At 41.2% G+C, this 15,923-nt stretch overlaps 1 protein-coding gene across 6 annotated transcripts in view; it reads right to left on the bottom strand.

The window, feature by feature from the left end:
• Positions 1-4,134: 4,134 nt before the first annotated feature.
• The window catches only part of SNCA (synuclein alpha), a 77,484-nt gene continuing 65,695 nt past the window's right edge, over positions 4,135-15,923 (bottom strand). For 3 of the 6 annotated variants that reach the window (XM_078394561.1, XM_078394562.1, XM_020796486.3), the window contains exons 5-6: positions 10,070-10,156; positions 4,135-4,757 (exon numbers count right to left, since the gene is read on the bottom strand). In XM_078394561.1, coding sequence (XP_078250687.1) covers positions 4,725-4,757; positions 10,070-10,156 — 120 coding nt within the window. In that variant the 3' untranslated portion in view covers positions 4,135-4,724. Of the gene's footprint in view, positions 4,761-10,069; positions 10,157-15,923 lie in introns of all 6 variants that reach the window. The other 3 variants (XM_020796483.3, XM_020796485.3, XM_020796482.3) reach the window with 1 other exon arrangement.

A 15,923-nucleotide genomic window follows, 5' to 3' on the forward strand; every position in this document is an offset into this window, starting at 1 on the left:
AGCAACCTTTTGGGCTATCTGAGGGCAAGTGTGCGCGTGTGTGTTTAACAAGGCATGTGAACCCAAAGCTGCTTCTAGGAGTGATTGCAAATAGTTTGGCCAACATTTAACTAGAAAGAAAAAAACAACAATAAACTCGAAGAAAATAAACTGAACGGTCTCACATTTCTTCGACAAATTTGTATACTTCATATTTTCTGAGAGCACAGGCTAAGAAATGTACCATGAAGACTGCTCAGCAAACCCTAAATAATTAATATTGAAATTTTCTTTGAGATCCATAAAAATGTATCTTTGCCTAAAGGAAGATATGCTATTACCAACCTGGAAAATCTGATGTCTCTAGAAGAATTGCAAAATGTGTATCTCGAACTTGAAAAAGTTACTTTTCTAGATCTAAGTCTAATTTTGAACTAGATTGGACCCACTGAATCCACTGCTGAATGATGAGTTGATACTCCTGTTAAGTCCCATTGATTCAATAAATCTATCGTAGCCAAGATGATCAACTTGATTCAGCCCATGGACTTCAGCTTTTATAAGCTGAAGTCCATGCAGTCCTGCAGGCAGCATGGTGCTAATCATGCTTGTTAGGGAATTCTAGGAGTTATAGTCCAAAACGGAACTATTATAAGCTTTGACTTTACTATTGGGAAAAGGAAAAAATATGCTGTACCCCAGCAACTCAATTTCTGCACCAAGAATATCTGGGATTACAACCATAACTCATAATTTTAGTACTGGAGAAAGCAGTGCAAAATGCTGAACCGACTTTGTAATTCATGATGTGAAAATAATATAAGTATTACAGTAGTGAACACCTTGTCAGGATCTCCCCTCCATCACAGGGACCAGCAGCATTGTCAGAGCTACAGAAACAAAGCAAGGTTGTCACAGTATGTATATATATCATTGATACCTTATAGCAGACAGTATTTGGTGGCACTGTAGGCTAAACCGCAGAAGCCTGTGCTGCAGGATCAGAAGACCAGCAGTCATAAGATTGAATCCACACAACGGAGTGAGATCCTGTCGCTTTGTCCCAGCTCCTCGCCAACCTAGCAGTTCGAAAGCATGCAAATGCGAGTAGATAAATAGGTACCACCTTGGTGGGAAGGTAAAATGGCATTCCCTAGTCACACTGGCCACATGGCAATGGAAACTGTCTTCGGACAAGTGCTGGCTCTACGGCTTGAAAATGGGATGAGCACCGCCCCCTAAAGTCGGACATGACTGGACTGAAAATATAAAGGGGAACCTTTACCTTTACCTTTACCTTTATTTGGGGGTAGTCACCCAGCCACCTTTTGGCCCAAGCTAGTTCAGCTAAGCAAATGTGCTATGATGTCTGTCTGTCTGTCTGTCTCTCTGTCTCTCTGTCTCTCTGTCTCTCTGTCTCTCTGTCTCTCTGTCTCTCTGTCTATCGACCTATCCCTGAACACATTCTCATAGGCTCACTATAAATCAGAGGCAACTAGATTACATATAAAGACAGCAGTAGGTAGATATATAGATCAATCGATAGAGATATAGAGTAACAGATATCTACCGGCACACCAATGATGTACAGTGGACCCTCTACTTAAGGAATTAATCCGTACTGGAATGGTGGCTGCAAGTCGAAAAGTCTGTAAGTCGAATCTCCATTGACCTACAATGCACTGAAAACCGATTAATCCCATAACCAGTGGTTTTTATTCTATTTTTATTCCATTTTGGTTTTTTTCTGGTCTGTAAGTCGATTCTCTGGCTGCAAGTCGAATCTAAATTTTGCAGCCAGAGAAGTCTGTAACTCGAAAAGTCTGTAAGTCGAGCCATCTGTAAGTCGAGGGTCCACTGTATTAACAGGTTGTCTTTCTGTCCAAGAGGCCTGGTTTACCGTCCAACATGGAAGGCCCAGTCTTGTCACAATACAGATAGAACTGTCCTCTGTCGGATGCTACCTGAGACCTGGTCTACCAAGATCTGAGAAACCTGCCTTCCATTGACCCAACAAAGCCTGGTACAGTGGTACCTCAACTTGCGAACGATTCGAGTTACAAACTGTTCCGTTCGCAAAAAGTTGCTTCAACTTGCAAACAAAGCCTTGACTTATGAACCAAAAGGAAAAAAAAACCTAAGTTCATCTTAGGTCAAAAGAAGAATTATTTTTTAAAAAATTCACCCCCTAGTGGTAGAGTACGGATTAACCGGCTTTGCATTAGTTTCTATGGGAACTAATGCCTCCACCTATGAACAGCACCTCGACTTAAGAATGAAAAACAACAGATACACATTAAATGGTTTTCAATGCATACCTATGGAAAAGTTTGCCTTGACTTATAAACTTTTCTATGTACGAACGCCGTTCCAATAAGGATTACATTCGTAAGTTGAGGTACCACTGGAGTCCTGCTATACCAGTAGACCAGGTTGCTAGGCCAATCCTGGAAGTCTGGGGGAAGGTGTGCACCCTCTAAATTTGGCACAGTGGGAGAAAGCCCAGGTTGTTGAACCCTAATAATGGCTCTGCCTAAGGTTCTCTTGACTTTCATAGAGACTGCAAACTGAAATCATTCTGGAACTTAAGGAGAGCCCTCCAGAGAGAAGACCCACCAAGGCCAGTGTCTTGGTTTCCACTATGACTGGCCAAATAGTCCCAAGAAGCCCATAAACAGTTATAAAAGCAACAACCTCCTGCAAAACATCCAATAACTGTTATTCTCTGGTAGACCCCCTTGGAAATAAAAGTTCCATTGGTTAGCCATTGTTAAATGCTATAGGTAGACCTAATATATATGCACCTTTCTGTATCTTGAGATAATTTAAAAGAGCAACACCATATGCTGCTTGGAAAGTATCCTCTGTCACCACAGAGCAGAGTTTTGTTCACTGCTCACTACGAAGACATGCAGCAGCAATTGTAAATATGCCTGCTGAACATGTTTAACGGTGGGTGTTTTAATAATCAGGGGCTCCAATACAACAGGGCTGATAATTACAGAATATTGTTAGTGCATTCAGTTTAAATGCACTTACAAGTGCAGTTGCACACCTTTATTGCGAATATGTCAATACACAGATGAAGTAAGATGGGGGGCATTCTATTTCTGCCACCTATTCCCACCACACTTCCACCCACTATCAGCTCAGGCTCTGAGGCCCGAACAGAGTTGCAAAAGAACAAGGTGCTGGAAAGGGCAGTGAAGGCTGCCACCCCACCCAGCAGGACCTTCATTCAGTTACTCCTCTCATTTTTGAGGTTTCAGCAGGCTTTGGGTTGGGCATGTTGTGAGAATGGCTGATGGTCAGATTCCAAAAGATCTCCTGTATGGAGAATTAGTGCAGGGAAATCGCCCCAGAGGGAGACCACAGCTGTGATACAAGGACATCTGCAAGGGGGATCTGAAGGCCTTAGGAATAGACCTCAACAGATGGGAAACCCTGACATCTGAGCGTTCAGCCTGGAAGCAGGCGGTGCATCATGGCCTCTCCCAATTTGAAGAGACCCTTGTCCAGCAGGCCGAGGCAAAGAGGCAGTCCTGAAAGCAGCCAAATCAGGGAGCTGGACAGGGGACAGATTGTATTTGTCTTCAGTGTGGAGGGGATTGTCACTCTCGAATTGGCCTTCTCGGCCACACTAGACGCTGTTCCAAGTCCTCCATACAGAGCACGTTACCATAGTCTTTCAAGACTGAACGATGCCTAATGAATGAATCATGGCGATATAATAATCACCATATTAGTTCCGATTTATGGAGACCTTTTTCAGGGTTTTCCAGATAAAGAATACTCAGAAGTGGTTTACCATTCCCTTCTTCTGGGGGTGCTCTTGGACTGTGCAGCTTGCCCAAGGCCACATAGGCTGGCTCTACTTGCAGGAGGCACAGTGGGGAATCAAACTCTTAACCTCTAGCTTTACAGCCATATCCCTAAACCACTGAGCTAAGAGTTGATCATCTGATTTCCCCCCACTAAAAGCCAAGTTGCTTTGGAAGCGAGATACTATACCCAATCCCATGTTCTAAATGTTTATCTACTTAACAGTAGTAACCACAATTTCAATCATTTAATGTGTGAAACAGCCCTAAGACAGCACTTGTTAAAATGAAAAAGAAACAGAGGGTAGACCTAATTATCGAAAACTAAAATGAATGAGTAGTTACTGTATTTTATTCCAGTCAGACACCATTATTTACAGATACTAATTAATAAAACGTTTCACAAAGCAAATAAAATGTCACAGTTAATATTTATAGGTGCATAGTTCATGCTCAATAACTTTAAATGTATGTATATATGTATAGAAATATATTAACAACTTTCACAATAATACCATCCTTGAACAGAAAAGAATAATCATAAGAAATGTTTGAAAAAAGTCATTGTTTCATAGACAATACCAAATTACTGACAATCTACATGTACAGCTTTAGAAATAAGGAGTAGACACTTAGGTGGTTTTTTTTTTTCATTGTTTTCAAATATTTTAGACCTTGAAGCCACAACATCCACACACCAACAATGGCTCTGAGACCCAGGCTTTCGTTTCAGAGAAAGGATGCCACCAAAGCGAAAACTGGGTGCAGTTACAGATGCTCCGATCATTGCTGATGGAAGACTTCAAAAGACACTGTGAAAACTATAAAAAATAGTTTACAACTGGGCACATTGGAACTCAGCACTTGTACAGGACAGGATGTCTTTGTCAACAGGTCACAGGAGACAGGAGTGAAAGAGGGTGTTCATGCTTCAGGTTCATAATCTTGGTACTCTTCCTGCTGGGAACAGCGAATAGTCAACAGGAGAGAAAGAGGAAGAGAAGGAATAATAGAAAATTAAAATCTCAGTGTATGAACAACACAAAGACATAGTCTTTACTGAAATGGCAGTCCCATATCCAGTTTGGATTGCTTTAGATTTCAGGAGGAGATGCATAAAATAAAATACTCTCCTCCTAAATATGTCAGGGAGATAGCCAGAGAACAGCTTATCTCGCTAACACCTAGTTCCCAGAACTCTGGGGAGAAGTCTGTCTTGGACTAGTCTCATCTACCATATTTTTCCATGTATAAGACTATACTTTTGTCTAAAATCTTTAGACTAAAAATTGAGGGTCATCTTATACATGGAAGTAAGCTGAGGAGAGAACAAAAACAAGTGGAGGAGAATGCAGCTTTGTTCCATTCCCCCCTGCACTTGCTAAGTCCCACTTAGATTTCTTAATTTTGGATTAGAAACCGGCTAGAAAAGTTGGGGGCGTTTTATACATGGGGGTATCTTATACACAGAAAAAATACGTTAATTCTTTTTAAGACACATCCCCACAACTTGCTTGGACTCTTCAGAGTTTTCAGATCTCACAAGGAAAGATCTGTAATGTCTCACAGTGGTTAAGCGGTGCTTAAAATTGTTACTTTTGTACAGTTCCTTGTTCTAGCTGGAAAATTTAAAGAGATTACTACAGATGAGATGGGCTCTTGTGGCCTTTACTGACATGGTATTGGCCTTTTATGACTCTACAAAATAATTAAAAACAGAAACAGAAAACGGGCTCTGGTCTTTCAACATGTTTTAGTTTCTGACAGCACATCAGAAGGTAAACACAAGCTTAATGCAAGTTCTGATTTTTGAGACATTCATCTCTGAAGAAACTGTGTTGCTGGAAGGCAAAACATACTAACAGGAAGTAACACACAATCTTGTCATTCAGCTTGACTCTTACTTCTTCCACTGTCATTTTTAATATTGAATTGGTTCTTATAGCATCTTTTATTTTTGGTGCGCCATCCACAGTAGAGAGCAGATAAGCCTGCTTTCCACACTGGAAGCAGAAAGTTGCCTACAGTACCATAGCAGAGCTGTTTCTCCTCCAGATTAAATAACACTCCTTATCCCATTCATTCATTCATTCATTCATTCATTCATTCATTCATTCATTCATTCATTCATTCATTCATTCATTCATTCATTCAAAATTATTTTTACCCCATCTTCCGACTTCAAAAAGATTCAAGGTGGATTATATTATTAAAAGACAATATTTAAAGCTAAAAACAGTAAGTACAGTGGTGCCTCGCTTAACGAGCGCACCGTATAACAACGAAATCGCATAGCGATGCGGTTTCCGCGATCGCTAATGTGATCGCTTACCGATGGCCCCAATGGGCAAAACTCGCATAGCGAACGTCGGTAAGCATTTCGCTTACCGACCTTCGCTTTGCGACCCGCGGATCAGCTGTTCGGCGGGTCCAAAATGGCCGCTGGAACAGCCGAAATGGCCGCACACAGCGTTTTCATGCCCTCGGTAAGCGAGGGGAGAGCGCGAAAATGGCTGCCGGCTATGGGAAGACTTCGCTAAACGGTGAGTTTTCAGCCGATTTGGCTTTTTACTTTCCGTTTAACGAAGTTTTCACATAGCGAAGGTTAACCCAGAACGGATTAACCTCGCTATGCGAGGCACCACTGTATACAAATAATAATAATAAAAATAAACAGAAGCAACATCAAAATACATTCAGGGCACAACAATCTGTTTCAAACCCCACTCAGGCAGCCAGGCAACCTGGTCTCTTTTGGGACAGAGTTCCATAATGTGGGAGGAGCAATAGAAAAGACCCCCACCAAATACACACCTGTGAAGATGGTGTGGTTGAGAGAAAGGCCTCTCTTGATGATCCTTAACACCTGAGCAGGCTCCTAAAGGGAGATGCAGCCCTTGAGATAAGCCATTCAGGGCACTGTAGGTTAGAACCAGCACTTTGAATTGTGCCTGGAAACAGACTGGCAGCCAGTGGAGCAGCTGTTAACAGCAGGGTTGTGATTCTGTGTGACCAGCCTCTGTTAGCTCTCTGGCTGCTGTGTTTTGGACGTGCTGAATCTTCCTGACACTTCCCACAGGCAGCCCCATGTAGAGTGTGTTACTATAATCTACCTGGTATGTGACTAAGGTATGTGTCACCGTGGCCAGATCAGACCACACCAGGAACAGGCCCAACTCACACACTACAGTAATTCCAATTGTGCAAATGCATTCCTGGACACTGCCAAAATCTGGACGTCCAGGCTCGGAGACAAATCCAGGTGCACCCCAAGCTGTGCACCTGTATTCCAAAGGGAATGCAACCCCATTCATCATAGGCTGCATCTCTATTCCTTGACCTGCCTTTCTTTTGACCAGGAGCACCCCTGTCTTGTATGGATTAAGTTTCAGTTTCTTCACCCTCATCCAGTTCATTCCAGATATCAGATGCTGATCTAGAACTGAAACAGCTTCTTCAAATTTAGATGGCAAGGAGAGATATGGGTGACATCCACTTACTGGTGATAGTGAATTTCAAAACTCCAGACAACCTCTTCCAGCAGTTTTCAGGTAGATGTTAAATAACATAGGAAACAAAACCAGTCCCTGAGGGACCCTGAAAGCCAATGGTCAGGGTGTCGAACAGGAATCCCCCAGCACCTCCTCCTGAGTTCTCTCCTCCAGGAAGGACCAGAGCCACTGTAAAACAGTGGCTCCAAACCCCACCCCAGAGACACGACCCCTAGGAAGGGGTCTTTTCCTCATATTAGCTGCCTCCTTGCTGTGATGAGAAAAGCCTAATAAACTGTTCTTTTACGTGGCAATAACACAAAGGGAGGAAAAAAGAATGTGTGGGCAGCTGCTCTTAAAGATGGCAAATGTACAAGCTTAATGGATCCTAGTTTTTAGAAAATACTATAACTCGTTGACATTCACAGTCCATTACGGTCTGTAATTCTGTATTTAACTTTCAGTACCTTTATCTTCAAAGGATTTTTGCTGAATAAAGAAGAGGATGGGGTGGGAGGAGGGGAGGAGAGAAGTGTTTTTGCAGAAAGAACAAAAATCTACACTTTTAAGCAGCTTTTCAGAAATGGCACAACCGGGGAAGCAGGCTGTACAAGCATTTTCACACTGCATAATATGCGAGTCACTCTGATAGATTTTTCCCCCTTGATGCTGATCAAAATAGAATCTGACCGATTTTAGATCCTTGTATTAAACACAGAGACATAATACCATGAAGCAGGTACCCTCCATACATTGTTGAACTCCATTTCCCTTAAATTCACTGGGAATAACTAATGGTTGGAGGTGATGGGAGATGGACCACAAAGATATCAGGAGGATGCCAATTCCTCCCTTCTGCTCCAGATCCAGTTTTTCTCGCAGCTTGAAGATTTCCAACCTTGTTATATTTACAAAGGATGCTTATAAATTCCTTTGCTTTCTGATACACTTACAATAGGAGTGGATAAAATCATAGGGTCTAAGGACCAGAATCTAGCTGGCTGGATATTTCAGAGGCGTGGGCATCTGGCTGTGGAGCCAGAGGTTGGGAGTTTGACTCCTTACTGTGCCACCTGCGAGAACAGCCATTCTGCGTGGCTTTGGGCAAGCTGCAACGTCTGAGGCAGCCCCAGAGGAAGGGAATGGTAAACTGCTGCTGAGTTTTCTTCAGCTGGAAAACCCTGAAATAGAATTGTCACAAGTCAAATTGACTTGATGGCTCATGATTAGTATTATTATTTAGGGACCAATTCGGCTCTGAAACACATTGATAATTTCGGTGAGCCCCTTCTTCTGTGGGTGGACAATAAAAAGCAAAGCGAACCAGAAGTCAAAATGATTAATCTTTTCAACTTCTCTCAGGAAAAGGTGAATAATCTCACCATTCCATGAGTTTTAACTACTTCTTATTTTGCTGAAGAAAACTTGGAGAGGGACATGATGGGGTACTGACCTGAGGGCACAAAAACAGTCTTAGGGGATATAGGAGGCCTATGGGCTCCATGATCCCCACCCCTTCCTTACAGGCATCTTACTTTGAGTCACTCAGTCCAAATACCCTGGGTATTTGTATTGGGGCAAACTGTCTATTCATGAACATGTCTGTCTGTGGCTCTGATTTCCAATGTCCACAGCCATCTCTAAAACCAGGGCAACCATATTTCCCATTGCACTGTGCTATGTGACACCATGGGCTAATAGTAAGAGTGCTCTTGCACACATCTGCCCAACCAGAATGAAAGGAAGGTTCTTCCACTGTTGAATCCACCTACAGTGGTGCCTCGCTTAATGACGATAATCCGTTCCAGGAAAATCGCCGTTAAGCAAAAACATCGTAAAACAAAATTTAAAACCCCATTGAAACGCACTGAAACCCTTTCAATGCGTTCCAATGGGGTAAAAACTCACCGTCCAGAAAAGATCCTCCATACGGCAGCCATTTTCGCTGCCTGTATAGCGAGGAATGCATCCCTAAACACAGCGGGGAACCATTTTAAGCACCCGGTGGCCATTTTGAAACCGGTGACCAGCTGTTAAAACACATCATTTTGCGAAGAATTGGTTCCCGAAGCAGGGAACCGATCATTGCAAAGCGAAAAAACCCTATTTAGACCATCGTTTTGCGATCTCAATTGTGATCACAAAAAGATAGTCGTACAGCTATTCTGTCGTATTGCGGGGTAATCATTAAGTGAGGCACTACTGTACTGTTTGTTTGTGGTTAAGATGTATCTGAGGGTGTTCACTCTCACCCTCCATGGGACCTGCTCCTGGCATGTGTTTCTCTCCAACCACTATTACTGATGGTTCAATTCTCATGAAAGTTTTTCCTGCAGATCCACAACCAAACTGCATATGTCAAATCAAGGTATTTCTGCACAGAGTACTGCTCTGCCTCACAAGTGGAAAAATCTGACCTTTGCTCAATACGTAAACAGTTTTTTTTTTTAAAGTGAGTACAAGAACTGCTGGATAGTTGAGTGGTTTAGGTATCTGGCTGTGCAGTTAGATGTTGGGAATTTGATTCCCCACTATCCCTCCTTGATAGGGGCTGGACGCGATGATCCATAGGATCCCTTCCAGCTCTGCAGTTCTAGAGTGGTCATGGCACCAGATAGGTGGGGTATAAACTAAATTTAATTAATTAATTAAGATGATGATGATGATTAAAGCTCTGTGGACCAGGTTGTATCAGAATTTCTCAATGCATCGCCAACATAAATGTCCAGATTTCCATCACTCATACACTATTCGCTGTGAGGATAAAGAACGATTTACCTCAGGAGGCATTTCGTAGGCTTCATTTTCAGGGTCTGCGGGCATGTCTGTGTTCTCCATCATTCCTTCTTGTGGGACACCTTCATTCTACAAATGCAAAGGAAAGAATAAAACAGCATGATAGCTTTCTTTTACTTTAATTTGATCAATAACCCATCATTCTGTATTTCCAGCAAAATACTTTATGGCTCATTGTGGTTAATGGAGTATTGAACATAAAATCTTACTTCATTGTCACAGCAGGGGGAAAGATAAAGGATCTTTTAACAAAGGAGAACAGACTGAGGATAAGGAGTGCTTCTTCTCTTTCTGTTTTGATATTTTAAAAAAGTTGCTTCAGAAATATCTGTTGAAATCCTGAGGGCAAATGGTGACAGATCTGAATTTGTGGGATCTCATTACCACTTCATAAGTTTCCAAGTGAGGATCTCCCATGTCACATTACAGCCCCTATTACCCACAATGCTTGTAAAGATAGATTTGCACCATTCTATACTAAAGTAACTGTGACTGAATACATTGCATCCTTCAGAGATAAAAGTAGTTATAGCGTCAAAATTTCCACCACATTTGCCATTATCCTAAATAAATATTCTCCATTTGCACCACACACTCAAAGATCAGAGCTTAGAATTTTACTTTGCTGTGGGAGTGCCATTCCCAAGGTTGCTAAGCCACATGGGTGTTGTAGTGTAGGGAAAACTCTCCTAGCATCCTGTGGCTGCTTCTGAGGGGAGGACCTGCCACCGTTCCTCCTCTTTCTCATTATCATAGAGAGCTTGGCATAGAGGCCTTCCCTTAGGCCAATCAGAGGGCTTGATTATTTGCCTTTCTCCAGACCAACCCTAATAACATGATGTAACCATTGTCCTGTCTGAACCCTGTCTACTATCTGTAATGCTGTCACTACCTGTGACCTTGTAATGTTAATAAAAGGACAGTCTCCTGGGGGCAGGTGCCAGAAGAAGACTCGTCATTCTGCTTCCTTGATGAGTCACCCACCAAGAGTACTGCTGGCAGACATCCATTTGTATGTGTGGCTGACTTCCTTAATCTATTGCTAAGAGACTCTTCACTATTCTATTATCTGGTGATCACCACAAAGCCCATCAGCCTGCTCATTGCCTGAACCCAACACTTTGCAAAATTGATTCATTATGATATTCCTTGGGAATTCATTATTATTATAATTTGTATTTTAAAATAAATGTTATATATCACATTATATCATTTGTTCCATTCATAAGGAAGTATATATTGCCTCTTCCCTCAAGGATACAAGCTGACAGAATCCGTGTGTTATTTAATTTTTCCAAATCTGACCACACTCCAGGATGTTCTATTACTCTGAAGCCACTCTGGAAATTGTGGCTAGTTATTGAGGATTGAGAAGATGAGGTTGGAAAGCCTGATTTAGAAGCTTACAAACAAACAACAGCATATACTCCAGTAGTATGAAGCAAGTAGAGTAGGCTCATTGAATCAGTAGGGATTTGGTGATTCAATGGGCCAACTCTAGTTATAATTTACCACTGTACTCTGGAAGCAGTTCTTGCGTTGCAAATGTACCCTGTTTGTAGCACATGGCCATTTACCTGTTGTTCAAGGGAAGAAAATGTGTGGATGTTCTTGACTCTGGACTACATGACCATTTCTGTCTATTCCCAAATCTCTGATTAACAAACAGCTTCAACAGTTCAAGCTTTGCAAGATGCGCAAAGCTAGAGGTCATTCGAAAGGAGCAATTACCGCTAATCTACGACATATTTAATAAACATGGTGATAAAAATACCAAGAAACAAAAACCTGGAGAATGTGAATTTCCATTCCTATGCTTTGCCTTAGGCTCAGAGAATTAATGAGCCACACTACTAGATGTAGTAAGCTGACACATAAAATGGTCCAAAGACAAGTTCTCCGCCATATTACATTGATGAACCTGTCCCTCGGGTTCTATCAGTGGTAATTCTCTTCTAGATCAACTTAATCCAACAAGTTAGACTAAACAGGACACAGAGCGAAGCCTCACAGAGATGTAAAGCTGTATCTGTTCATCTGGAGAGAAGTTCCAGTTGCCAAGCTTCATGTCTTGGACAGGCCTAACTTCCTGTTTGAAAATTTTTAAGACATCCCATTAGGCTTATCGTAGGCATGAAGCCTGCCAACTAGGCTTTCTCTGCAGATGAGCACAATTTAGATGTCTGTAAATTTTAGGTCCTGGAGATGGGGCTCCCAAAAAGCAGAATTATGGGATTTTCAGTCACACAAAAAAAATCTGTAATGCACATCCCTATTAGAGACAAGATGAAATGGATCATTCTTCCACATAAAGACAACACTGGGTGCTTTTTAATTAGTTCTACTAACTTTTGTGGAGGTTCAATGCTCTTTTTGGGAATTTTGTGAAGGAAAGACACTATTTTGTGCTAGAGCTGTACTAATTCTATGTAGATTGGTGTTGAAAGCCAATATAGTGTGGTGAATAATGTGTTGGACTGGGATTTAGGGGACCTGGGTTTAAATCCTTATACACTGACAAAACCACTCCAGAGTTACTGTACATATCTGGGACAGCTTACTAGGGCCACCACAAGCCAGAACTGACTTAATCACACGTAACACACATTGATGGATTTTATGAGGGGAAAATATTAAAAAAGCATTCCCTGCTGCCAGTTAACCTGGCAAATTAATTATTTGTTGCTAAACATGTTTATCTGGCTAACAATATGATTCAGCAATAGTGAATTAATCTATTTTGAAATATATTTTTAAATTGTATTTATTTTAGTATGGTCTGTTTCTTAAGATATCTGTGATAACAAAACTTGAAATTGAATCTGGATCCCTCCCTCTGTTAAATAAGAAGTTCTGCTCTTTGTTCTCTTTTCAATTAAAATACAGGAATAATTAGTATAATTATTCATTGTAACCCTGGCAGAACTCTACCTCTTGTAATTAGCAGTGTATAGACTAATTTCCTGTATTTGATCATTGCTCTTTGGTACGCACTAAAACATTTAACACCTTTACTCAGTTACAAGTTCAGTTCTTCCTTTAATGAAACAATTTTGCTAAACAAAACCTGCATTTTCAAATAAGGATAAATGAAAGAATCTCACTTTTGCTTCCCTGCCATGTATAATAAAACATTATTAATTCATACAATATTTGAATAATTCACTGTTTTTATATTTCATATTGTGTTTTAATGATGTAAGCCACCTTCGGTTCTTTCTTAGGAGAAAGGTGGGGTATAAATAATTTAAATAAGTAAATAAATAATTTAAAACATCCATCTCTCTCCAGAAGCATGGAAGAGGGATTGTGATACAGGAGGAACTTTATAGTGTTGGATTAGCCAGACTCGTTAGCTAGACTGAAGGGGAGCATTCTGCAGGCCACCAATATGTGGAAGAGGGTAACACAGGACAGGTCTTCCAGAGTGAGGGGATCATACTTTTTTTTTGTCCAGGGAACAGAATCTACATCTCTGACATATTTCTAGTTGCCTGAAGGGTCTCACTATTCTGTACTGTAATTGCCATAGTTTGGCCAGTTACATATTACAAGAAGGGAGGGCATGCATCATCAGAGAGATAAGGACAGCGATTGGCCAAAAATAATACATGGTAATTCATATCTGCACATGCAAAAATAGATACGATCGTTACAACTTCAATAGTATGGTAATGCCTTTTACTTGAAGGGGAAGACAGTGGCAGATGGCCTTTGTATCTCCTGAATCTGCTGGCCAGGTGTTGTTAACTGGGGCGGGGGTGGGGGGGCAAGTTCAAAATTCTTCATCCCCTTCCTTAGGATTCTTTACCTTTTAACCAGATCTAGAGCGAACAGCCCTTAAAATGGCTGACACCTTCAAAAGATGGATTGCCCTGTGACAGTCCTTCAAATCGGGGTCCGCTCTCTGAGAAAAATAAATGAATAAAAGAATGTGTATCCACTCTAGTCTACGTAAAGAACAAAAAGGTTCAGCTGGCTTTATAGAGTGTTCCTGGGGTACCGTGAGCTATATACAGTGCTTTGCTGCCACTGCACACAGCTCATAGGAGGAGGCTGGATGATGTGAGGCCTGAGACCTGTAGAAGCAGCACTAAATCATACTTCAGTGTTGTGGATGGACCAAAATCATTGTTTATGTACATATGCAGTCATAGGGTCAAAGCAAAGAACATCCTTATCAAGTTTTTTTTGTTGTGATGTTTTTCTAAAAAATGAAAGACCCCTGTTTATTACAGAACATGATTTTTCTCTTCTGCATATTTTAAATTCAATACAAGATATATTTTGTGATTATTCATTGGAAGGACAGACCTAATTTGCAGGTCTCATTGCTTAGGAATGTGCCTCTGAGAAAGCACATTGCAAAAGGAAAAATGGGTTCATTGGAAGAGAAACACATTCCCCCTAATCTAGTTTGGCCCATGAGCATGAGTTTTGCATTTACAAATCTCTGACACTTGACTACATTATTACCACTTTCTCTATTACACCAGATTTACTTCATCTGAGACAGATACCACTGGGAAAAGAAATTCCAGTCAAAACGTTAGCAAATATGAATTAAGGGGTGGCTAGGGTTGACTAATACTTATGCTCCCTCTGTGCATAATTTGTCTTCTTAGAATGAAGCAAAAGAAAAGTAATTGGGCTTACCTATGATTAATGGAGGGCAGTTTGCAGAAGAAAAAGCTGTAACCTGAGCTAAATTGGGCCACAACACTGAGGGTTGTATACTTGACTATACATTTATTATCGTCATTAGAAACACCTACTTTCATGCTGCCTAGCATGCTTAATTGTTCTGTACCTGAGGTGTTCATTATGAAGGAGGAGATGGAAGCATTGAAAAAAAGAAAACAGTATTTAAATACGATTTATAGCCTTCTCAGTAGTTTATCAGAGCCATGCCTGTTGCTTTATGCTTATCTATTCCTATTTTACACCTATGAAAGATGTCTTCTAGAAATTATGACAAAGAGTCTTGTGGCATCTTAAAGATCAACAAATATTATCATTGTCATCTTAGTATTGCAGAGCTGGAAGGGACCCTATGGATCTTCGAGTCCAGCTCCTATCAAGGAGGCAGAATGGCAAACTGGACTCTCAACGTCTGGCTCCACAGCCAGATAAACCACTGAGCTATCTGGCACTTCATTTGGCATAAGATTTCATAGAATGTAGACGCCCCCCCCCCCCTGAGTTGGATGGCTAGCTAAGCAAGTTAGGCAGGAGTTGGAGTTTGATTCCCCATTTTCCTTCCCAGGAGAAGAGCCAGCCTTTGTAGTCTTCAGCAAGCTGTGCAGTCCCAGGGTGCCTTCAAAAGAAGAGAATGGTAAACCACGTCTGAGTACTCTATACTCAGTAAATCCTGGGAAAGGTTTCCATAAGCAAGAATCGACTGGGCAGCATGTAATAATTACAGTATTGTTAATCAGACTACTTCTGCAGAACCCTAAATACCTGAAGAAGTGTGCTAGGGTGCACAAATGCTTCTGTCAAATAAACGTTTTAAAAAAGTCCTTAAGCTACCACAAGACTCTGTGTTGTTCTTTTTGCTGAAAGAGACTAACACAGTTACCCACTAGAAATTTCCCAACTTCTGCATTTAGTAAAGCTACCATTCTTTACAGTTCATCCACTTGGATTATTTTGTTGCATGTCCCCAAGCTGTCCATAGGGAGGGGAGTTTCAAACAGACCTGCAGATCCTGACAAATGGCTCAAACCTCAGGTGCACTCCAACAGAAGGAATGTTATTAATGAACTTCATCAACAAACGTGCCCCATCTGGGGAGAGTCAACCCAAATTCTTTTGCTAGGAAGTGGTTCACTTC

The sequence above is a fragment of the Pogona vitticeps genome, chromosome 5 (genome assembly GCF_051106095.1).
Source record: "Pogona vitticeps strain Pit_001003342236 chromosome 5, PviZW2.1, whole genome shotgun sequence".
In the NCBI taxonomy this organism is placed as follows: Eukaryota; Metazoa; Chordata; class Lepidosauria; order Squamata; family Agamidae; genus Pogona; species Pogona vitticeps.